Below are 25827 nucleotides of genomic sequence, written 5' to 3'. Positions count from 1 at the left end.
AAATTACCATAAACCACCATAGAATAATGATAAACTCGATTACTGAACAACAAACTATATTGTGTTCGTATTTTCTTGCTAAAATGCGTATTGGAACTTCAATACGTGCACAGTAAAATCCATGGCACTAAAGATATCAGTAATAAAAACACCATAAAATGAATATATTCAATATATTATAATCGTCGACTTGAATTTACTCCAGAAAAATTGGATTTTTTAATTGTTAAGATACATAACAACCCCCATTTTCTATTGTAAAAGTGTCATTTACAATAAGTGCTATGGTTGAAACCGATATACGGTATGTAGTTACTCTATCGTTTGAAAAATTTCAATTAATATGGTAACGACCATTAAATAAAATGCGCGATTACCACAAATCAACTCGGTGTCTTCAGAGCACGTATTCAGCATAAATCAAAGAAATAGTGCGCCGAAGACATCAACTGAATTTGATGTAAGGGAAGGTTCAAAAATTACGTCCATCGTTTTTCGGGATTTCTAGACCCCCCTCCCCCCTCTGTCACGCAATTTCCCTATACCCAATACACGTACTGTCACACTTTTCTAGAATCCCCCCCCCCTCCCCCAAATGTTGGACGTAATTTATTAAATACAGAATGTGTATTGAGTTTTCCCAATTTTTCTTGATTGCAATGCGAAGGAGATGATTACATCTTGCTATAGAAACAAAAAGAATAATGATTTTATTCGTTTTGATCAAGTTATTAGCGAAAGAGAGAGTCGACGAAGAGAAATCGATCAAGTCAGTTAGGCCCTTATGAAAAATCATTGTCGATTTATAAAATTAATAAAATATATTACACTGAAAGGCGGCTTGCAGTAATGACAAGCATAAAAATGTTTTAAAATTTACCATGGCAAAACATGATCATCGACCCACCAACGCTTCTTGTGTGCGTTTTGTTTCTTCTCACATCAACCGGTTCGATAGCCGAGCCCTGATAAAAAGTATCATAAAAATACGATAAATTTTATTGTTACAACACCATTTTTTCGAAAAATATTCACCATTAAACGCATTGTAATTTACACGGCAAACTCACCATCACCCCTATTGTTCTATACCATTCGGCGAATGGTAAATGGCTTTTTTACAATAAAAAATGGTGGTCGTTATGTATCTTAACCATAAAATTTTGAGAAAATTTTCATACACTTTTTCGCTAAAAACAATAGAATGTATTGTGTTTTTATGAGACATTTTTAGGGGCAATTTTCAAAAGATAACAATTATCTTAATGTTTTTTCATTGTTCTTACAATACAAATACAATTAATTGAATGGCGTCAAATGAATCGTTGTTACAATAAAAATACAATAATATTTGTTGTTATTTGTAAGCAGTTTTCGCTTTTGAAAATCCATAGAATTTATATTTCCCGCTAACATTTATATCCAGCATTTACGAGCACTAACGTCCGCCAGAATGATATGCACATTTTATGATAAGAATCGAACACTCTGATGTCTGTCTGGTATGTATTGCTTGACAGCTGTTGATAAGATCTATCTTCAATCTTTTCATATAACTGCCAAATATCACAAGCCAGACATCAGGTCGTATGATCCATACCATAAATCGTTCACAATTCATGTGGCCATTAGTATCTGTAAATGCTGGAGAAAAATGTTACCGAGAAATATGAATTCTTTGGTTTTTCAAAGGCGAAATCTGTTTACATAACAACAAATATTATTGCATGTTTATTTTAACATCGGTTCAATTGACCCCATTAAACTAATTGTATTTGTATTGTTATCAATGGTAGTTTACTATTTACTAGATTCCTTTAATTTATTGGAAAACATTAGAAAAATCATTGTTCATCTTTTTCTTGTCGTAACATCCTCACTTCGCTAAACCTGCTTTTCAGCTAGTTTTCTATGAGTACTTCCTCAGTTATTCATTGAGAGCTTCCTCTGCCAACATGGCTTGACGTCTGTCAGTTGTTGAAGTTTTAGCGAATAACATTCGATAACCGAAACATCTACTGTACTCAAATTTAAAACGAAAACTATAAAAAATATGTCAAGTGATTTTGTATTTGATTATACAAACATGATCCAAGCAACAATAATACTTATGGTTATTTATTTGTTACGAATTGTTTTTAAGTGTGATTGAGAAATAAATTCTTTTTTAATAAAAAGTCCATGAGAACTTTGCAGGCACTTTTGCAACTATTTAAAAACAACCTAAATTAATTTTTACTGATAGTAATTTTAAATTATTATAGAACTATTGAAAAACAATCGAATCAATTAGTCACTAATAAAGCTAATGTTCACTTATTGTACGAACTATATGGGCTTGATTTCTATTGTAAAAAGCAACAATATATCTACTATGTGTTTTATTGTGAACAATAAAACCAGTCATTTGTTAATAATATTTACCATGTAATGAATGGTAATTTTTTTATCCGGGAGTGGTAGCGTGCGAGCCTGGTGATGTCAAGGTGTTTGGTTCGAATCCGGTTGCTAATTGAAACTTTTTTTAATGGAAAATCGAGTCCATGGTAAAATTGAAAACATAATTCTGTTGAATTGAAACGAAACTCAGTCTGCACAAATCTAGTGGCGTTGTGTATTTAAATTGACCCTCAGAATAGTAATTTTCACCGCAAGCCACCGTTCAGTGTAATAAAATTATTGTAATTATAAATTATTTTTATTTTTGATTTTAAATTTAATGGTTCGAACTGCACGGAACCGCCAAACTACCCAAAATTGAGTTCTTTTGACGCAATCCCACAGTTCGGCCCAATAAGCCAAATTTGAGTAAATCGATTAAACTCACACTAGGTAAATTGCCTTCACCTCCAGCAAAAACATTTACTTAAGAGTAGGTAAATTCAACCCAAGACCCCCCCTCATTCAACCCAAATTTGAGTAAACCTGCATTTACCCAAAATTGGCTTATTGGGCTCAAGGACCCCCGTTGGGTAGATGCATCTCTGTTTGTTTTTGACAACATCGGTGAGGAAAAGAGGGAAAACAACCTAATTTTGGGTAACTAGTTTATTCGATATACTCAGCTTTGAGTAAAATCGACCCAAAAATTAGGTAGTTTGATTTCTCCGTGTGCATCGAATGCACATTTGGTAGCCCCTTGTGCCTTGGAACAGTGGAAAAATGGAACACTGATAAGAACGAAACGTCAAACAGCGACAAAAACAAACAACAAAAAGTGCATAATAACAAAAATAAATCGCGTTTCTGCTCATCTCATCGGACTGATGTAATTATAACAAAAATAATACTCTGTGAGTACCCAAAAACGGGCTTTTAAAGCTCTTGGAACCTTCGTAGTGCAGTGCGTTTAGTGTTAGATCAATACATACCATCTACTATGAAGCCCCAGCTGTGGTATGGTTCAACCGTGCTCTACCTGCTGGCAGCGATCATTCCCTGCAGTCTGGAAGCCGTGGAAATCGACTGCTCGGAGCTACGGATGGGGCAGTATCTCTGCCCGGATCCCAGCCTGCGCCACATAGACCCCAAGACGCAGCAGCTGCGGGGATGCACCAAGGAGAACAAGGCTCGCGTCTGGTGCCTGGCCGTGGAGGGAATCACCTGCAGCGAAACGAAGAACTCCAGCTTCACCCGGGAGATGCCCTGCAAGTGGACGTAAGTAGAATGGTTGGTTATGATTGCTGAGTTCATAAAAATAAGATTTAAAAGGATGGATCTACTATTTCAGGTAGATGCATTTACCTAATAGAAATGTTCCGTTATTATTTATAGTCCCCTGTATTACCTGATAGGATTTTCCCGGAGTTCCTTCTGCATTTTACTCGAAGACATTTTCGTGGGATTTCTATGTATGAGTCTTTTTTAAATTTGTAATTTTTTTTTTTTTTTTTTTTAATTTGTAATTTATTTATTTAGAAAACGGCAGCCTGTTAGTTATTACAACTTTTGCTCAGGTCAAGGAAAATCTCCCTATACTATTTGCCAGAGGAATTCTTCTAGAAATTCTTGAAATATTTAAAAAATATCATCAGTTAAATCTGGAAAAGTTTTTAGGTGCATCCCTGAAAAGATGATTGAAGGATTTCTAAAATTTTCGAAGGAACTTCTGAATGAATTTTTGAAGAGAACCTGAGAGGAATTTCTGAAGGAATAATTTGAAGAATTTCCGGAACAATCCCTGAAAGACTTCCTGGATAAATCCCTAAAGCATTTCCTACAGGACTGCCTGGAGGAAGCCCTGTAGAATCCCTGGAGGAATTCCCGGAGGAATCCCTGGAGAAATTTCGGAAAATATACCTGGAGGAATTCCTGTATAAATTATGGGACGAATACCTAGAGAAATATCTGAAGAGATCTTATGAGGAAGTACTAGAAGAAATCCTAGATATCCTGACGTGATATCTGAAAGAATTCTTCAATAAGACCCAACAGGAAATCCTGGAGAAATACCTGTAGCAATTTCTTCAATGAACTCTTGGAGCAATCCCTGGAAAAAGTGCTAAAGAAATCTCCAGAGGAATTCTGGGATGAATTGCTGGAGAAATTTCTGAAAATATCTCTCGAGAAATTCCAGGAGGATTTCCTGGAAGCACCCTTGGAGATATTTCTGGAGGATTCTCTGAGGATAATTACCTGGAGGATCCCTTGAAGCAATTCCTGGGCTAATCTCTGAAGGAATTCCTGGGGAAATGTCTGGAGAAATTCTTGAAAAATTCCTGATAGTTTTCCGGGAGAATTTCCTGGAAGAATCTCTGAAGAAATCCCTTAAGGATTTTCTGAAGAAATGCCTGGAGGAATTGCTGACATAATTTCTGAAGGATGTCCAAGAGCAATTCCTAAAGAATTTCCTGAAGGAATTCCTGAAAAAAATCCTAGAGTATTTCCTGCAGGAATTCCTGGATAAAATCCTGGAGGAATAAGTAAAAAGAAAATCGTGTTAAGTACTGTTCCTTTGAATTCCACTAAAAATTTGCATCCTTTGACAGATACGTATTTCGACCTCAACTATAAGGTCGCCTTCAGTGTCTTGTACTTGACTCGACTCGATTGGAAAATCGTGTTTTCTTTTTACTTACAGATTCCCCTAACAAGCCCAGGTTAATCATCACCTGGTGGAATGCCTGGAGAAATTCCTAAAGGTATTCCTGTGGGATTTGCTGGAAAAATCTCTAGAGGAATTCTTGGAAGAATTACTGGATGAATTTCTAGAGGAATCTCCAGAGAAATTCTAGGAGATTTCTATTTCTATATCTAGAAAATCCCTTGAAAAATTCCTGGAGCGGAATTTCTGGAGGAATTCCTGGAGAAATCCTCGATGGGATTCCTGAAGAAATTGGTGGAGAAATCCCTGGAGGAATATCGGAAGGAATTCCAGGAGAAGTCCCCGGAGAGTCATGGAAGAATTTCTGAAGAAATCCCTTATGGATTTTCTGGAAGAATCCTTGGAAAAACTTTTGGAGGATTTCCTGGAGGAATCTTCGAAGGATTTCCTGGAGGAATCTCTGGGAAAATTCCGGGAGAAATCCCTGACGCGATTCATGAAGGAATCTCATGAGAAATTCCTTAAAAAATGCCTGGTGGAATCCCTGAAAAATCCTGAGGGTATTTCTGGAGAATTTCCTGGAAGAATTTATGAAAAAAAAAATCATGGAGAAATTGCTGACATTATTTCTGAAGGATGTCCAAGAGCAATTCCTAGAGAATTTCCTGGAGGAATTCCTGAAAAAAAATCCTAGGGTATTTCCTGCAGGGATTCCTGGATAAAATCCTGGAGGAATAAGTAAAAAGAAAATCGTGTTAAGTACCGTTCCTTTGAATTCCACTAAGAATTTGCATCCTTTGACAGATACGTATTTCGACCTCAACTATAAGGTCGTCTTCAGTGTCTTGTACTTGACTCGACTCGAACGGTACTTGACACGATTTTCGTTTTACTTACAGATATTTCCCTAACAAGCCCAGGTTAACCCTAAAAGAGATACCTTCATGGCCTCAGTTTCGTCACCTCGCTGAGTGTGTTACATCAAAGACGAGCACTGAAAGGCGCCTGGGGTCCAATAGACCCCAGGTCTCCATTTTAGGGTTAATCATCAGCTGGTGAAATGCCTGGAGAAATTCCTAAAGGTATTCCTGTGGGGATTGCTGGAGGAATCTCTAGAGGAATTCTTGGAAGAAATACTGAACGAACTTCTAGAGGAATCTCCAGAGAAATTCTAGGAGATTTCTATTTCTATATCTAAAAAATCCCTTGAGAAATTCCTGGAGCGGAATTTCTGGAGGAATTCCTGGAGAAATCCTCGATGGAATTCCTGAAGAAATTGGTGGAGAAATCCCTGGAGAAATATCTGAAAGAATTCCAGGAGAAGTCCCAGGAGAGTCCTGGAAGAATTTCTGAAGAAATCCCTAATGGATTTTCTGGAAAAATCATTGGAAAAACTTCTGGAGGATTTCCTGGAGGAATCTTCGAAGGATTTCCTGGAGGAATCTTCGAAGGATTTCCTGGAGGAATCTTCGAAGGATTTCCTGGAGGAATCTCTGGGAAAATTCCGGGAGAAATCCCTGACGCGATTCATGAAGGAATCTCAGGAGAAATTCCTTAAAAAATGCCTGGTGGAATCCCTGAAAAAATCCTGAGGGTATTTCTGGAGAATTTCCTGGAAGAATTTGTGAAAAAAAAAAATCATGGAGAAATTGTTGACATTATTTCTGAAAGATGTCCTTGCTCCTGGATCAATTCCTTGAGAAATAACTAGACGAATTCCAGAAGAAATTCTTGGGGTAATTCCAGGAGAATTTCCTGGAGGAGTTCCTGGAGAAATTTCTGGATTAAATCTTGGAGAAATCCCTGGAGGAATTCCAGGAGGTTTTCTTTTGAAAAATGCTACAGGAATCCTTGAAGGAACTCCTGGAGGAATCTTTGGAGAAATTCTTGCAACAATTACTGGATGAATTTCTGAGGAAAACTCTAGAGAAACTCTGGGAGAAATTTCTGTGAAAATCCCCTGAGAAATTCCTGGAGGAATTTCTACAGAAATTTCTGGAGAAATTCCTGGAGAAATCCTCGAAAGAATTTCTGAAGGAATCCCTGGGGGAATTCTTGGAGAAATTAGTGGAGAAATCCCTGGAAAAATCCCTGTAGAAGTTCCTGGAGTAATTTGAGGCGGAATTCCTAGAGGAATCCATGCAGCAATTCCTGAAGGAAAATCTGCAAGAATTCTTGGAGGAAATCCTGAAAAAAATCTAGAAGGTATTCCTAGAGTAAATCCTGGAAGAATTATTGAAATTCCTCGAGGAGACCCTGGAAAAAATCCTGGATGAAATCCTGGAGGAATGCCTGCGTGGATTTCTGAAGAAATCCCAGGAAAAATTTCTGAAGCAATTCCAGGAGAAACTCCTGGAAGAACTCCTGGAGGAACTCCTGAGAAATTCCTGGAGGAATTTCTGGAGGAATAGTGGGGGATCGCTGAAAAAATCCAGTAGAAAGAATCCAAGGAGGAATTCCTGGAAAATTTCCTGGAAGTATGCCTAGGAGAATTCCTGGTGGAATTCTTGGGGGATTCCCTGAAGTAATTCCTACCTAGAGAAATCTTTGGATGAACTCCTGTAGGAGTCTCTGGAAAAACAATCCCTGGAGGAATCCCTTGAAGATTTCCTGGATAAATTTCTGTATTAAATCCTGGTGGAATTCTTGGAAGAATCCCGGAAGCAATTTCTAGAAGAATCTTTGGGGGAATGCCTGGAGGAAGTCCTGAAGGAATGCATTGAGGAAAACCTGGAGGATTTCTTGGAGGAATCTCTGAAAAAAAATCTGGTAGGAATTCTTGGAGGCATCCCTGTAGGATATCCTGAAGGAATTCCAGAAGGAATCTCCTGAGGAACTTCTGGAGAATTCTCTAGGGGATTTTCTGGCGGAGTTTCTGGAGGAATCGCTAGATGAATTCCTGGAGGAATTTTCAGAGAAACCCCTGCAGGAATTCCCAGAGAAATCCCTGGGAAAAATCTTAGGGGAATTTCTGAAGAAATTCGTGGATGAATCTCTTAAGGAATTCGTAGAGAAATACCAGGAATAATTCCTGAAGGAATCGCAGATGGAATTCTTCGAGAAACTCTGGAGGAATCCTTTGAAGAGAAGGAATTCCTAAGGGAATTTCTAAACAGTTGCTGGAGCTAGTACTGAATTATTTCCTGGAGGAGTTCCTTAAGGAATTTTTTTTTATCTGTATTAACGAGATTTTTAGCCCTAGGCTAGTTCATCTCGGGACCCACGCTTTACTTCCCTTCCGAAGGAAGAACTCACTTTTTGCGAGTTTGTCGGGAGTGGGATTCGATCCCAGGCACTCAGCGTGATAGTCACGTGCTTTAACCATCACACCAGGTCCGCTCCACACCTGAAGGAATCTTAAGAAGACTTCCTGGGAGAATCTTTGTTGGAATTTTTAAAATAAGTTGTTGCAGAAAGAATCACAGACGGAATTCCCGAGTTAAGCCCTGCAGAAAATCTTGGAGGAATCCCAGGAGGATATCCTAGTAAAGTGCCTGTAGGGATTAACGGAGGAATCTCTGGAAATACTCCTGAAGGAATCTCTAAAAGAATTCCTACTGGAGGTTCTGGAGGAATCTCTAGAGGTATTTCTGAAGGAATCCCTGGATGATTTTTTAGGGAATCCCTGCAGCAATTCCCAGAGGAATCCCTGCAGCAATTCCCAGAAGAATCCCTGGAAGAATTTCTGCGGAAATCTCTGTAGAAATTCGTGGAGTAATCCCTTGAGAATTTCCTGTAGGAATCCCAGGAAGAATTCCTGAAGAAATTCCAGGAGCAATCCTTGGAGAAATCCTGAAGGAATTCTAAGAAGATTTATTGGAGGGACTCCTTGAAGAACCCTTGTAGCAGTTCCTGAAGGAATCCCTGTAGGAACTCCTGAAGAAACCCCAGGAGGAAATCCCGGAAGCAATTCCTAGAGACATTCCTAAGGGAATCCCTAAACAGTCCCTTGAGTAAGTACTGGATTAATTCTTGGATGAGTTCCTGAAAGAATTTCAAGAGGAACTCCTTAAAAAGTGTTCCTGAGGGAATCGTTGGAGGATTTTTTAAATAATCCGTGGAGTTGTTCCTGGAAGAAACACAGAAAAAAATCCCGGGTGAATCCCTGGAGGAATTCCTGAAGAAAACCCATGTGGAATCTGGGAAGTAATCCCATGAGGAATTCCTTAGAAAATCCCAGGAAAACTTTCTTAACAAATTCCTGGAAGAATTTCTGTTGGAAAAACAAAATATGGCGGAATCCATATCTGCAAATTTTGAACTCAAAAAAGATTGTTTTGTAAAATGTTTTAAGGAACTCCTGGATTATTTTTTAGCTGATCTCTGATAAAATTTCCTGTAAGGGTTTCTGGAAGATATTCCTGCTCTGAACCTCTATATCCCAGGATAAATTCTGGTAAAACCCAATGATGAATTTTTGAAAAATCTCTGGTGCAATCTATGATGGAATCATTGAAGGAAGCTATGGAAAAAAATCCTGGAGGAATTCGTCGATGCAACCTTGCAGAAGTATCTGTAAAAAAATCAGAAGGAATCATGGGAGAAATTATTGCTTGGAACAAACCCTGAAACAATCACTATCGGAACCCTGCATGGAAGAATTCACGAAGGAGAAACTCCTGGAGAAATCCCTTGTGGAATTTCTGAAAGAATCCCTGAAGAAGTTCCTGAATAAATGCCTAAAGAAATATCTGAAGGTGTCCTTGGAAGTATTCGTAAAGAAATCCCAGGTATTTTGCTCTTAGCATGACGTTTGTTTGAATAGGAAGCAATCAGTGAAGTACTAGATTGAAAGTAGTGAGCTGGATTTTTGTATGGTGAGATGATCAGTTCTCCGTTTCTGCAATGAAATGGTGCAAACAGCGTGGGTTATATGATTTCTTGCCTAATTTGATGCTGTTTGAGCAAAAGTTTGTGTAACTGTGTTGATGAAGTTGCAAGAAATAAATAATACAACAACACAGTTACCCAAACTTTTGCTCAAACAGCATCAAATTAGGCAAGAAATCATATAACCCACGCTGTTTGCACCATTTCATTGCAGAAACGGAGAACTGATCATCTCACCATACAAAAATCCAGCTCACTACTTTCAATCTAGTACTTCACTGATTGCTTCCTATTGAATACTAGTGAAAATACGTGTTGCAGTAGCACATAACTGCATTCTATAGCAGTATATGCGTCTACAAATACCTTGCTTTTACCTACTGGAACCGGTTCCGGCATATCTGGAAAATTGGCAAATTCCATGAATAAACATCTCAAAATTTAGCCGTTCAACCAAGCTCGTCATTTGGTAAAAAATCTAAGATAAGATTGAAGTGGTTCTCTTGGAGAAACATTTGGCGAAATTTCCTGTGGTAAAAAAGGTTTTATAGTTGTGGATAAAAAACATAATTTTTAAAATATGAAAATATTAAATTTTTGAGATATTTTTCTGGAATTCCGAATGATCTTTGGATAATCTTTGAGTTGGAGTTTCTTCACATTCCTTTGGATACTCCTTCAAGACATATTTCTTCCAGAAAATGCTTTAAAGATTTCTCAAGAAAGTTTTGAAAAAATCCTTCAAGGAGGATTCTTGTAGAAAGGCTGGAAGAAATTCTTGCAGAAATTCACACAGAGTTTTCTATAGATCTATGATTTTTTAAATATTCCTTTTTTTTAGAAATTCTTTCAAGAACTCATTTGGAATTTTCTACAGATTTTTTGTTTGAATTCCTTATGAAGTTTCTTCGTGATACTTTCGGAAATATCTTCAATATTCCTACAATCACTTGGAGAACTTTGACTAACTAGCTCTGATGATTTTACCATGACAGCACTGGACATAATTCATCAAGGTGTCTGTAATCTGCCGAAGCATTACAATGAACTTTTTATGTAATTTAGTACAAATTTTGGAATTCAATCAGCTGAGTACACGCCAAGATATTACAATTCTCGACAAGGAAGCAGTTTGCATGCATCCGCCAAAAATGTTGTCATTGCTAAAGGATCTGTAGAAAATATCGCCAGAGAATCACGCCATCGTTATCATCAACATAGCGTGAAATATTAATAAAAAAATGTAGTCAGAATGTGAAGTATGAGATTAAGGTAGATCAATATATAAAACAAAGTATGTTATGCGGCATCCCGAATGAAAAATACAGTAGAAAAACCGAACGTTGTATTGTAACAGTACCATTTAGAACCATATTTTTACAATAGACACCATTGTAAAAATAAAAATACAAAAACAATAAGATGTAATGTAGACACCATACAGTGAATTGTACCTAAATAGGATTTTTACAATATATTACCATCTACTTATCCGCGGCGGGCACAAATAACCGATTCGAATTTTGACGTTTCTTGGGGATCGAAATCGACTGGCCCCACCAAACGGTGGGTGAATGGGGTGAGGAGGAGAATGAAACTGTTTTGACTTTCCCCCAAGAAACGTCAAAGCCTGAACCGGAGGGATTTGCCCGCCGCCGCCATAACCGCTCGCGAATAAGTGGATAGGATCGCCCACGTCTAAGTCTGAGTAGTCTCTAATTTCATTAACAGTTGAAGCTTAGGCTCCCATGCCCCACCAGCCAGATAACCGGGTTTTGCAAACTAAGAATTATTTGTGGCAACACTTCGAGCGGCATGATGGAACTATGCCGAGCGCGCTAAGTGTTATTAGACCACTAATGTAGTTGCATGGAGTGGGTGACGGACGAGGTACATAAGTATCATCAAATCTAAGTTAGGTTAAAAAGCAAACCCGCAGACAAACCTATATTAGAAGTCGTTTCAGTGTCCAGTCCAGTTCATATGTTAAAGATGGCTCTACGTCGAAGATAAATGTCGTCAATTGCATTTGATTCGGTTGTGGTCGAAGGCAAGTTCACACGACAGAAGGGGAGAAAACTCCCCTAAATGCAAATACAGAAAGAATAGTATTGAACTCATCCATTGATTTACGATAATCTGACCTGCGTCTTTCCGGGTTGACCTACATTCGTATTCCTCTCATCGCACTCTACATACCTTACCCCCGCCATATCTTGGATATGCAGTCCTTAGAACACCTGGTTTACTGCTTATTTAAACATTTTGTTGATTTAAAATTGATGATTCAACTTATTCACTTTTTTCGCTTCCTTGCCTTTGCACAAACGGAATCAGATTATGATACAATAGTTTTTAGAATATGATTGTAATCCCATTAGGTAAACCCAACTTCCAACTACTTGTTTCAATAGTGGAACTATTGATAAACAATCAAAATACTATTGATTTACAACTAATTTTTTTTTGTTGATTTCGAAAAATTTGACCAATTTGAAATAATTTTTGTTTAGGCACTTTTTTCGGAAACGCTTTCTTGGTATAGAAATAGTCGTTCAAAGTCGTGGGAAAGAAAGGGTTAATGAACAGAAAAATAATATTTCAGAAAAATGAATGGTTCAAACGTGAGAAAAACAGTATAATATATTGTTACATAAAGATCAGATGTAAATGTATACATGTAGTAGCTATAGTATCGGATGTAGTAGCTACAATGTACAAAGCTTTTAGCGAACCATTCCATTACAATACACCTTATTGTAGCTAATACACTGTATGGTGCAGGAATGGTTTTCACCTAATACCATATGGTTAGTTTGTATCCGGGATGCTTTGGCACTGGTGCTCCACAAAGTAATTTATTGATACGAAGTGCTCCGCGTGTCAAAAGGTTGAAAACCCCTGCATTATAAGTCATCATGAAACAAAGTGCAAGTTTTAAATTGATTGGAAATCAAAAACATTACTATTAAAAATGTATATAAAACCGAGGTAAAATGTACATAAAATCAAGGTATATCTGTAATACCTACTGGAGACGTTTGTCAATTCCAGGGATTCCAGGATTCCAGGGATAACAGGGATAAATTTTTTTGACAGAAATTCTAGTACCTGCCGCATAGGTACTTGTTCCATGTTCTATGGGATTGCCTTACATGAGACAACTATGCACAGCAGGTAAATTGTGAAACTGAAAGACTATCTTAAGTACCTCCTTTGAAAAAAATCTTGTAATGTTTCCTACAGAAATATTAAAGGAATGCTTGGTGTGATATCTGGTAAAATGACTGGGGGTGTTCATCGATAGCTCAAACTCAAAAACTGTTTCGGCAGAAAATGGATGGTTCTGGACGGGAGAATCAAACACGCGCGTCTACTCGTTACAAAGTATCGGTTTATTCTAACTTCCTCTTCTTTTACAGTGATGCCAGATGGGCGAATGGGGTTTGAAATATAACAGTTGTCAAGAAAATCGAAATAAAGAAATTTGAAATCAAGGCAATATGTCTACAAACTAGTTACTGCGCAGTGCGCCCAAACACACTCCCCCCGTTGAGGCTTCAGGCTCAACAGAAGGTATTGTGCGTTGCAAGAAAATCACAATTATGGCGACTACTTTCCAAGGCCTTCAATGATGGACAAAATTCTATCGCAGTGCAAATGCCACGTGCAGTCGCAGCAGTCATCATATCACCCGGTCATGTGGCGCCCTTTTTTTCAAGAATTATCAAAGAGCGCTATGATGGAAAATTTGAAAACGGGTCTGTTTTCTTAAGCGACTGTCTCGCGCGTATCTGTGACTGCGGGTAAAAGTAGTCGCGAAAGTAGATTTTATTTTGAATCGTATAATAACAAAGCAACCTTGGTGATTGCTCGCTTGAAGCTGTTGCCCGACGTCTTCACCGTCACCACTCTGACAGCACCGTCATCGCCGGGGTGTGTAGTGATTATTCGACCTCGCCGCCACTGTTGCGGTGGCAGGTTCTCGTCGATCAGCAGGACCAACGCGCCGATCTTGAAGTCCTTTACTCCATCGTGCCACTTCTGACGACCTTGCAGATGGTGGAGATACTCCCTGGACCACCTTCTCCACAGGTGTTGTTGCATAGCTTGAACGTGCTGCCATCTGCTGAGACGTCCAACTTTCACCTCATCGTATGACGGCTCCGGGAGAGCAACAGCAGACCGGTTGATCAAAAAATGTGATGGCGTAAGCACCGCCATATCGTTAGGATCATCGGACATTGGACACAAAGGCCGCGAGTTTAGGATGGCCTCCGTCTGGGACAGGAATGTTGTCATCTCCTCGTATGTGAGTTTAGTCTCTCCAACGACTCGCTTCATATGGTGCTTCAGCGACTTCACTCCTGCTTGCCACGTGTTACCTCCTGCTTGCCACGTGATACCTTTGAGGCTGCAGAACTCGTCCAGTTTTTGTTGGTGTTGTTGATCGTTGAAGAGCTCTCTTAATGCAGCAAGCTCGTGATTGGCCCCCACGAAGCAAGTGCCGTTGTCTGAATGGATGTCAGTTGGCAGCCCACGACGGCTCGAAAATCGCTGCAGCGCAGCGATGAAGTTCTCCGTTGAAAGGTTCGATACCAGCTCAAAGTGGATTGCTTTTACCACCATACAAACAAAAACAACCACGTATGCCTTCGCTAATCTTGATCCTCTTCCTCCTGTTTTCAGCATGAATGGCCCAGCATAGTCGATGCCTACTTTGGAGAATGGTGGTGACGGGTTCACTCGTGATTCCGGTAGGTTCCCCATGAACTGACTACCAGGTCTTGGATGTTGCTTCGCACAGTTTTGGCATCTCGAGATGACCCGCTTTATCACCGATTTTGCTCGCACCGGCCAGTACCGCTCACGAACGATGGCCAGCAGTCCGTTTTGGCCAACGTGGAAATGCTCTTCGTGCAGCTTTCGTATCAGGATCGTTGTCACGTGATGTCGTTCCGGCAGTAACACCTGATGCTTACCTTCGTAGGGGATAACGGAGTATTTCAGACGTCCTCCAACTCTAATTAACCCGTCGTCTCCCACAAAAGGTGCCAAATTGGACAAAGGATGTCGCTTGGTAGACCCTTCCTTCAGCAACTTGAACAAGTCGGCAAATTCCTGTCGTTGGAGCACAAACAGGATGTGTTTCTCCGACCGAGCCATTTCGTCCGCAGAGATATTGGAAATAACAGGCAATTTGTGCACCGCCAGATTGATGTAGCGCTGGATGTACACCCACGCTCTCTGCAGCTTACGATAATCGCTGCATCTGGTCAGATTGATTGACGATTTCGGTTTGACGACTGCCAACACTGTTGCCGCTTTGACTTCTGGAAGCTCTGATTCATCAAGCGGTTCCGACGAGTCCTGTGGAAGCTGCGGTTCCCTCAGCTCTGGGGCGCCATTCCACCACAGTTCGTTACGCAGTAGATCCTCTGGCAGCGCGCCTCTTGAGACGACATCAGCTGGATTGTGATCGGTTGGGATGTACCTCCATTGGTACCCTCGTGTGAGTTCCACCGTTGTGGCCACTCGGTTGGATACGAATTGCTTCAGTGCCAGCGGCGACTTTTTGAGCCAGCACAAAACAATTTTGGAGTCGCAGTGCAAAATCACGTCGTCGAAAGGAACTTGCATGGATGATACTACCTTATGGGTGAGCTCCGCCAGCAGCTTAGCACCGCACATCTCTAGCTTGGGAATTGTCTGCGACTTAAGTGGTGCCACACGTGATTTGCTGGCAACGAGATTCACGTTGATAGTGCCGTCCTTGTCGACACTTCGGATGTATAACACGCCGCCGTATGCTCGCATCGATGCGTCCGAGAAACCGTGGAGTTGGATGGATGCTGAATCTCGGGAAATCAAGCATCGCTTCTTCTTCATCTCGTTGATTGCTGGTAGTTGTTCACGAATAAGCCTCCACTCTCGTGAAAGCTCGTCTGGCAGTAGTTCGTTCCAGGGTAGACCTTGACGCCAGATGTTCTGCATCACCAGCTTGCATGTTGTAATGACGGGTCCAAGAAATCCAGCTGGATCGAAGATTTTGGAAATCTCCGACAGTACGATCCGTTTGGTCCAGTTCATGTCGACCGGCCGTGGGACTCGAAAGACGAAATAATCCTCCATTGGGTTCCAGATAAGTCCAAGTGTCTTAATAGAGTTGTTCACATCGGCGTCTTCAAAATCGACTTGCTTCTCGTGCAGCTCGACTGGAATCGCTTGTAGCACCTCGGGGCTATTTGAACAAAACTTGTGCACGCCGAACCCTCCTCGGCGTAACAGCTCCGACAGCTCCTCGTAGATTCGGATTGTTTCAGTGACTGATGAACCACCAGTCAAAAAATCGTCAATGTAGCTGTCCTCGATGATTACTTTCGACGCCAGGGGGAATTCCTTGCCTTCATCCGTTGCCAATTGTACCAGTGCCCTTGTTGCGTGGTGCGGTGAGCTGGCGACGCCGTACTTTACGGTTTGTAACTCGTACACCTTCAGCTTGCTGTCGTCGTCCAACCATAGGATTCGTTGGTACTTGCAGTCATCCGTGTGCAGTTTGACCTGCCGGTACATTTTGGGGATATCTGCGGTAAGCACCACTTGATGAGTACAAAACTTCAAGATGATAGAGAAAAGGTCGTTTTGCACAGTGGGCCCCACAGACAGCGTGTCGTTTAGCGACAGACCTGACGTGGTCTTCGCTGATGCGTCGAATACCACTCTGGTTTTAGTAGTCGAGCTTGATGTTTTGTGTACTGCATGATGCGGGATGTAGTAGCCACCGTCGTCATCACTCACAGATTGGACCTCCTTCATGTGACCCAATGCTAAGTACTCGGCCAGAAACGCAGAATATTCGACACGCTTCGTTGGATTTCTGGCTAGTGCAATGACGAGCTTGTCCAGGCGCTTCCGAGCATTGTTGAAAGAGTCGCCAAGTTGACCCTGTAGGTGGTTGAATGGAAGCCGGACGATGTACCGTCCTTCGTCATCACGAGTGTGAGTGCTTTTGAAGTGCTCTTCGACGGCAGCCTCACCGACTGTCAGATTGGACTCCGGATGGACGCTTTCGATCTCCCAAAACTTCGACATCGTCTTGTTCAGCTCTTCTTCGTAGCGGTTTAGCTGGCACACACGCGGGCATGGTTTGGCTTTCCTGGTCGGCATCGATCCACCAACGACCCACCCTAATTCCGTCTCAGCCAGCGTCAGCTCGTTATGGCCGATCTTGTGACGGCCTCACTTGATGAGATCGAAAAAAACTTCGTTCCCAATGATGAGATCAATCTCTCCTGGGGTTTGGAACTTAGGGTCGGCCAGCTGCAAGCCAGATGGCAGGGGCCAGGATCGGGTGTCAATTTCAACCACGGGCAGATTCGACGTGATTCGTTTAACGACCAGGAAATCTAAAACGGATGAGGCAAAGGAATTAACGCAAGAAATGATCTTAGTGGATAACATATACTCAACTCGGGTTTGTATGTCGTTCAGTCCACATACTGGCAGGTCCACGCGATCCATCTTGAGGTTCAATCTGCTTGCTAGCTTCTCGGTGATTATGTTGCTGTCGGACCCCGAGTCCAATAGCGCACGGCATCTGATAGTGGTACCGCCATGACCGACCACCATCACTACCGCCGTTGAGAGTAGTACTTGGCGTTTGGAACTACCGACGTTGGCACACAGGGATACCGCGTTATTCTGCTGCTCAGGAACTTTTGCTTCGCCACCGGCTGGGGCCGGGGGCACCGTTTGATGCTTCGCTTCGTCGACCTTTTCGGGAACTGGAGGGGCACGAGTATCGCTGGCGTGCAGAAGAATGTGGTGTTTGCGGCCACAACCCTGTACCTTACAACGAGCTTCGGATTGGCATTCATTCACCCGATGTTTCGTCTTCAGACAGTTGAAGCACAAGTTTGCTTTGGTGGCAACGGACTTGCGCTCCGTGATGGTCATGTTCTTGAACGTTGAACACCGGAAGATAGGGTGATCCTCCTTGCAGCAGGCACACACTTCCGTCGAGGTTTGCACGAATGACTTGAGTTGGGGCTGCGACTTCTGTCCAACCACTTGGCGTTGCTTGTTGGAGGCCGCAGTTGATTGCTGCGCCGGCTGCTGGAACCGACTTGTGCGCTGCAAAACACGACCACGCTCTCGAAGAAACTCCATAAACTCGACGTAGTCTGGCAATTCACCGCTACCGAGCTTCAATTCCCATTGTTCCTGGGTCTCCCTGTCGAGTTTCTTGTAGATCACATTAACGAATACTAGCTCTGCCAGGCCTTCAACTGGATACCCGTGACCAGTCAATGCTTCACTGTGCTTGGCACAAATCTCGACCAACTTGGTGATGGACTTACCGCGAGTCTCCTTCGTGATTTTCGGGCAATCCAGGATGGCATCGATGTGGGTATCGAGTATCAATCGTTTGTCTTCGTAGGCGTCTTCCAAGATCCTCCAGGCAGCATCGTAGTCATTGTTATTTACAATGTCCTGGTCGATCTTGTCCTTAGCATCACCGGTGAGTGCGTTCCGCAGGTGTAGAATCTTCATGGCCGGGGTCTCCTGGGTATACCGCGACATGATACTCTGGAACAGATTCTTAAAACTGTACCAGTTCTCTGGATCGCCGTTGAACGTAGGAAATGGAGCCTGCAGGTGTGGAACTGATGCAGGGGCTTGAACGTACACCGGCGGTTGTCCGGTTGTGGCAGCTGCAGACACGGTCGGCAGTTCCACTAGCTTGTTTGTGAGCTCTGTCTCGGCGATCTTTCCTTGAAGCTTGACGTACACCGCATTGTAAAGTTTTTCAAATGATGTGTACTCCACTCGCTGTGCTACTCGCTCGTCCTTTGAGAGCAGCAACGAAATGACAGAGTACGTTTTTTCGTACTCGTCCGCACTCCGGCGTAGGTTTTCCTCGAACAGCTTCAGCAAATGGATGCTCACCGATTCCGCGTTCAACGAATCATTCATCCGCATCAACTTATCGACGAGCATGTCCCGCCGATCCAACAGCGATTCCAAATTCCGCTCCATCATGCGGCTCTTCTCCTTCGCTTCTTTTTCTGCTTTCTGTTGAGCGATGTATTTCACTGCACTGCTGGTGGATCCTGACAAGGCATCCAAAATGTTTCTTCGCGGGATTGTTTTCGAGTGCGCTCCACGGGGCGTCTCCGAATCACTCATTCGTCACACTTTTCTGTTTGCCTCTTCTACGGCCACTTTCGTTTTTCGCTTTGTTTTTGTTTTTGTAAACACCGTTCGCGCTGCGGCGACGACTGAACCGATTCAACCGGTTCGCTCGCAGGATGACAACCACTTGTACGTTTGCTTCTGGTGCCACGGGCACACACACTAATTCAGTACGAATGCACTGCCACTTGCGCGCGTTGTTGTCACGGACACACGCGGCGCACACGTCATCAGCAGTTTCTCCGCAAAGATGGCTGACACTGCTTCTGTGCTACGAGCACACACACAACTACTTTGAGGCAGTTTCTTCAACTGGTCGTTTCACAGTATGTCGGCTGTTTCGAACCGCCGACGGCAAAGTTTCACGAATGTTCACTTTTTCCGGAACTAGCACCGAGCTAATCGCGTTCCGACATGGACCGGGAACCACTCCAAATTCTCCGAAGATCCGGGAGAACGGACCAAAAAATGTTCATCGATAGCTCAAACTCAAAAACTGTTTCGGCAGAAAATGGATGGTTCTGGACGGGAGAATCAAACACGCGCGTCTACTCGTTACAAAGTATCGGTTTATTCTAACTTCCTCTTCTTTTACAGTGATGCCAGATGGGCGAATGGGGTTTGAAATATAACAGTTGTCAAGAAAATCGAAATAAAGAAATTTGAAATCAAGGCAATATGTCTACAAACTAGTTACTGCGCAGTGCGCCCAAACAGGGGGAATTGATTTGGCTACAAAGTCTCTACAGGAATTTTGAAGGAATCATCCATGTTAATTTTTTGGTGATTACCAATTCCTGAAATAAACATAATTCAATAGAATAAACCAACATAACATTAGAATTTGTTATTATCCACTAACTCAAGCTCATTTCTTGACCACATCTTTCCAGCAACGGGTACCACTTCGACACGGCCCTGCTTCTGTCCGTTTTCCTCGGGATGTTCGGAGCGGACCGGTTCTACCTGGGCTACCCGGCGATTGGGTTGCTCAAATTCTGCACTCTGGGCTTCATGTTCCTCGGCCAGCTGGTGGATGTGATTCTGATAGCGACCCAGGTGGTCGGGCCAGCGGATGGATCGGCCTACGTGATTCCCTACTACGGACCCGGAATCACGGTCGTACGGAGCGACAACTGGACCTACCGGTTACCGCAGGACAATTGGTGATTGTTGGCTAATGTTTTCAGAAAACATGGTAAGGCAATAAAGCATTGACTGAGAGCATGGGGTCTGTTATGGCCACGATTGCATTAGCCTTAATCCGATGGATGCTTTCTTTCTGTGGCGATAAATCACATTCCTGGCTTTTCAAGGGCGCCGTCTCATTTATCATGTCGGGTTTCGTTTCTCTTCACTGTCGTTTGCATACTTTTGGGTGATGCCGGTTTTTCATCCGAACCAGTGGTTCTCAACAACGTTAATGGAAAGTTCACGAAGTATTCCGAATTTTGGACTTTAGCCACAATCTAGGTTCTGCCGAAGTTGCTGTTCGAATATTATAGCTGAGCGTCCTGTTCAACAGGCTAAGACCGGTGAGACCAACACAAAAAAGAGTTGAATTTCACTGATCTATCCTAACCTGGTAGACGGTAACCCTTTTGTGCTTGTTTGCAAATTTGATGAGTTCAGGTCCACATTTTTTCATGCCAAAAAATAAACAATCTATCAATCAGTCACGAAGCAGAAATCATTCGCCAACGAAGGAAGAATTCCGATCCGTGAGAGCGCAAATGTTAGAGCACAAGTAATGAAACATGCGAATCATCATCGTTCGTTCGTTTTCCGTGAGTGAAAAGCGAAATCGGTATCGAATTTATCCACCACCCATAAAGTGATGCAAAATGCTATATGAATGTTTTACGATCGCTTTCTTTGCCGCGTTTTAGCGCTGTTGTAACAAAGGGCACGTGCACATGTTGGGATAAACAGACGCCCTATCGATTGTGTCGCGTTTTATTGAACAGACTTCAATACATCTGATTGACGAAAAAGCAATTTGGTGGCTGAATCAGCAGGAGCTTTTTATTGGATGACTATTCTAATATTATAATTTTATTACTCTGCCCTTCTTGCGGTCCCATGGAAGTCCTTGTCCCAGAGGGTATACTTTGCATTGTCTCTTATGCAAATTGTTTATTTGCTTTTGGGAAGTTTGATTTATGGCTTTCGAAACGTTCTTGGCCGTTTCGGAATATCGTGTTATCTGTTACGAAGTGGAGTGCGCTTGGTCTAGGTACACAAAATCCAGTTTGCAACATTGTTTACAAGATTTGCAAAATCCATGAATTGTAAATCGAAAATGCTTGTATTAGAATAAGATGATTCAAAGCCACGTTCCAAGAAGATTATGCAGCTGCAATCTTCTCGTAACTCTAGCAAATTGTCAATCCTAAAAGAAGTTAGTCGAAAGTTTACTGAATTAATAGTTCAGGAATCATCAAATAGATTTGAAAATGAACAACTATGATCGAAGTAACAATTCCATTGCTGATTGGGTTTGTTTGATTTTTATTAGGTTTGCAGCATTACACTATTTACTTTACACAGTTTAATGACTAAACATTATAACGACCATTGATAAAATATTTTGTAGCGTTCTTGAAGATTTCCATAAAACCAGAATTTAAGAGTAACCAAAACTCTCAAATATTTAACCTGCTGACATTCGTTATGACCACAATGTACCTCTTTAGCAAATTTATTATCTGTGATACTAGTAAACTCTGGAGGAAGTTCATCCCAGAATTTCTAAGAGTAGTTCCTGAAATGTGTACCAAAGTTCATCCCAGGATTTCTTCATCAGTTTTTACGAGATTTCTGTAGAGTACTTTCCGAGAGCTCTTCCAGAACAGATTTTCCCGGAGTTGCTCCCTGAGTTTCTTGTAAGATTCCTTCCTGAGACATTTCCAAAGTTTTCCCATATGTTGTTACGGATATTACTCTTAATGTTTTTCCGGGATAACTATTCAACTCTTTTCCCGGGATTTTAAGCGACTTCTTCCAGATTTCTTTTAAGAACTTCTCCTTGGATTTCTTTGCAAGATATTTTCCGCAGTTCCTCCAGAGATTTTTCAGAACTCCTCCCGGCATTTCCCACATTCAGGATTACTCCCAAAACTTTTTCCAAAATGTCTCATTTTATCTCGGGATTTCTCCAATAGCTCTTCCCGGAGTTCCTCACGAGATTTCACGAGATCCTCACGAGAGTTCCTCTCGATACTTCTTCGAGAATTCTTTACAAGATAATCCGTAGATTATCCCAAGAGGTACTCCCAAGCAAAAATCTCGACAACAACTCTGAGGATAAATCCTAGAGCAAGTCCCAATAGGAACATCCAGAGGAATGTCCTGACAATTCCCAGTAAGGATTCCTGGAAGAACTCTAGAAGTAATCCTGAAAAAATCTCTGAAAGAAATTCATAACACATGATTTAATAACTCAGGAGTAACTCTAGATAAAATCTCCACAAAAACAAAGGAAAGTTTCGTAGGAACTCCGAGAGACATCACATGAAAAAATCTAGAAGTAATATAGGAACCTTCTGAAAAAAAAAAAAAAAAATGCCGGTAGGAGCCTTTTGCAAAACCCTTGTGTAAAACTCCTGAAAGGAAATCTTGTAGGAATACCAGAAACAATTTCTGTAGAAACTCCGTTACGGGTATGTGTTATATTAAGATAATAATCATGCGTAACGAGTTTAATAGTCACGCTGTCTTTGTATTTTATGTTTTATTTAACTTGTAAACATTTCCCAATTTCAAAGCACATTTTTAGGGTTCAGGTGGAATATGAACTCATGAGATGCCAATTAGGGTGGCCCACACTTGAAAAATGTTAAGTCTTACCTCCTGAATCGGTTGTTTTGGACTCCCAGAAGCTACGTTCAAAATTTGAGCAAAATCGATTAAGCCCAAAGGGGCGCTCAAAGTGCTTGAAGTTTGTATGAGAAAACGTGACCAAATGTATGCAGCAATCTTAAGTTTTAGATTTTCGTCGCTAGGTAAGCGTTGAATGATAAAACCCTTTGGTATTTTTGTAGATCACTATATGCCAAACAACTTTGTAGAAGACCGCAAAGTGATTCGACGCCTGATAAAAAAGTTATACCCTAGGTAAAGTTAGGCAAGGCCTCTTCTTGCCGTAACGTCCTCACTGGGACAAAGCCTGCTTCTCAGCTTAGTGTTCTATAAGCACTTCCACAGTTATTAACTGAGAGCTTCCTCTGCCAATGACCATTTTGCATGTGTATATCGTGTGGCAGGCACGAAGATACTCTATGCCCAAGGAAGTCAAGGAAATTTCCTTTACGAAAAGATCCTGGACCGAGCGGGAATCGAACCCGTCACCCTCAGCATGGTCATGCTGAATACACGTGCGTTTACCGCCTCGGCTATATGGGCCAAGCTATATAGGCAAGGCATTATGTTTGTTTTTCCAGTACATACATGTAAAGGAATAATATCAATAATGACATCTCAATACTTCGCCTCACTTTGCCTAGGGCACAACTTTCTTCACATGCGTCGGATCACTTTGCGGTCTTCGACAAAGTTGTTTGCCATATAGTCACCTACAATAATACTAAAGGGTTTTTATTATCCAACGCTTACAGCGCCACTGAGCGGCAAAAATCGAAAACTTAAGATTTCTGCATAGAGTAATGCGGGGCAAAAGTTCGCACCTAACAGACTTCACAAAATAACTAATAAACGGAAAGAAAACAATATATTTTTTCTTCGTTAAACGGGTCCCTATCATGTTTCCCTTAAAAACGTAGTACTAGATTTTTTCGCGTTACTTTTGTAGTTTAAGTAATATAATTTTTAATACAAGTACTCCAATGCGAACTTTTGCCCCATAGCGGGGGTTTCTTGGTGTGATGCTCATTTATATCATGTTAATTCATGTTCGTCTTTTCACTCTAGCCATGAAATCTGTTTCCTTCTGTTCTTAGCATTACGGCCCAACTGGAACACGACCTGATGTTCAGCTTGTGTATATAATGTGTTTTATGAAGACTTCCACAACCATTAACTAAGAGCTGTCCTTTCCAGTGTTACTGAAGTTGTCGAAATACATTGTGGGGTAATCATAGAGATACATGTTGCACAAAATACATGAAAAAAAAACAAATATGCAGCAAAACTGGTGAACGGAACCATAATCGAATCTTGTCCCCGTCAGTATGGTGATGAGTTATAGCTGTCAATTTACAAACTAAGCTATGAAAGACCCCGGTAGAGTAGATGAACATAAGAACTTCAGAAACATACGAAAAGACACGACGAGGATGACCAAGAAAATGTTGAAACATGTTTTTTAGCCATTTTTCATTTCTTGATTTAAATGGGTTAACTTAATGTTTGCCTTATAATGGGACTTCTCACAAAACTAAGTTCAAACCCTCTGCCGGAATGATTTCAGGGTGCATACTACACATATTACATATACATATATAGTAGTTTTTATATGAAATCTTCATTGCATCAAAGATTCTGTAATTATATTGATGTACTAGATTCAGAAATCTAGTGCGAACTTTTGCCCCACAGCTACTGCGAACTTTTGCCCCACTGTCGAGGTTTTAACAATGTCACTTTCTGTAAGAAGCACTAGTAGTTTATTGTTTATTCGAGTGCACCTCTCGAACTACTATGGAATAACGATTCTCCGACGTCAAGAGGTTATGAGATTCTTCTTCTTCTTGTTACTACAAATTCTTATTCCAAAAGGTTCAAAAATTCTATCAATACACCTCGAAACACATTTTTTCGCATAACTCTGCCAAACCATAACGAAATCATTCCAATTTTTATTGACAAGTAACTGACCTGATTATGTGTCGAACCCATACAGATTTGTTTGTGTTCTTAACTTGTGCTCAGAAAAAGACCCACTGCGAACTTTTGCCCCGTGCGAACTTTTGCCCCGCATTACTCTACATTTGCTCACGTTTTCCCATACAAACTTCAAGCACTTTGAGCGCCCCCTTAGGCTTAATTGATTTTGCTCAAATTGTAAACGTAGCTGGAAGTCCAAAACAACCAATTCACATTGGCGTAACTAGGATTTTTTTCCTGGAGGGGGCCCAGGGGGGGCCTGACTTGAGATGAATTTTAAGCGGGATGGGCGCCCGATATGTGAATATGCAAATCAGTATTGTAGCTTTGAGTAATCAAAATGAATGTTTCAGATTTGTTCATAGTTTTGTAAACTATATGAGTACGAACAATTCCTCCAAGATTTTTTTCCATAGCTTAATTCAGTGATTCCATCTTGGCTTCTTCCAGAAATTCAATCAAGAATTCATCTAGGGATTCCACTGGATATTTTTTCGGGGATTTGTCCTGCGATATCTTTAGAGGTTCCTCCAGTAATTGTTCCAGTGCTTTTTTCGAAGTTTCCTTCAGGAATTTCTCCAGAGATCCTTTAAGGTATTTCTGCATGTATTCAGAGATTTCTACAGGGATATCTCCATATATGCCTTCCAAAATTCCACTAGAGATCGCACCAATAATTACATCTGGAATGATTCGAAGTATTTCTGCAGGAATGTATTCCAGAAATTCTTTTAGAAAACTCTACTTAGAGATTCTTAAAAAACACTCCAAGAATTGCTTGAAAAAATTGTACAAAAAACCGGTATGGATCCTAGTTTTTTATGTGTATTAACGAGGTTTTTACCCCTAGGCTAGTTCATCTCGGAACCCACGCTTTACTTCCCTTCCGACGGAAGAACTCACATTTTGCGAGT

At 41.3% G+C, this 25827-nt stretch overlaps 1 protein-coding gene across 1 annotated transcript; it reads left to right on the top strand.

Annotated features, from left to right (window-relative positions):
• Positions 1-3269: 3269 nt before the first annotated feature.
• On the top strand, positions 3270-20332 carry LOC109409669 (TM2 domain-containing protein CG10795). Its single transcript, XM_029870370.2, has 2 exons — positions 3270-3657; positions 19963-20332. The coding sequence occupies exons 1-2, from the start codon at positions 3380-3382 to the stop codon at positions 20237-20239; spliced, it is 555 nt and encodes a 184-aa protein (XP_029726230.2). The 5' UTR covers positions 3270-3379; the 3' UTR covers positions 20240-20332.
• Positions 20333-25827: the final 5495 nt, after the last annotated feature.

This window comes from Aedes albopictus, chromosome 2 (genome assembly GCF_035046485.1).
Source record: "Aedes albopictus strain Foshan chromosome 2, AalbF5, whole genome shotgun sequence".
Lineage (NCBI taxonomy): Eukaryota > Metazoa > Arthropoda > Insecta > Diptera > Culicidae > Aedes > Aedes albopictus.
This window is presented reverse-complemented; position numbering and strand designations above follow the sequence as displayed.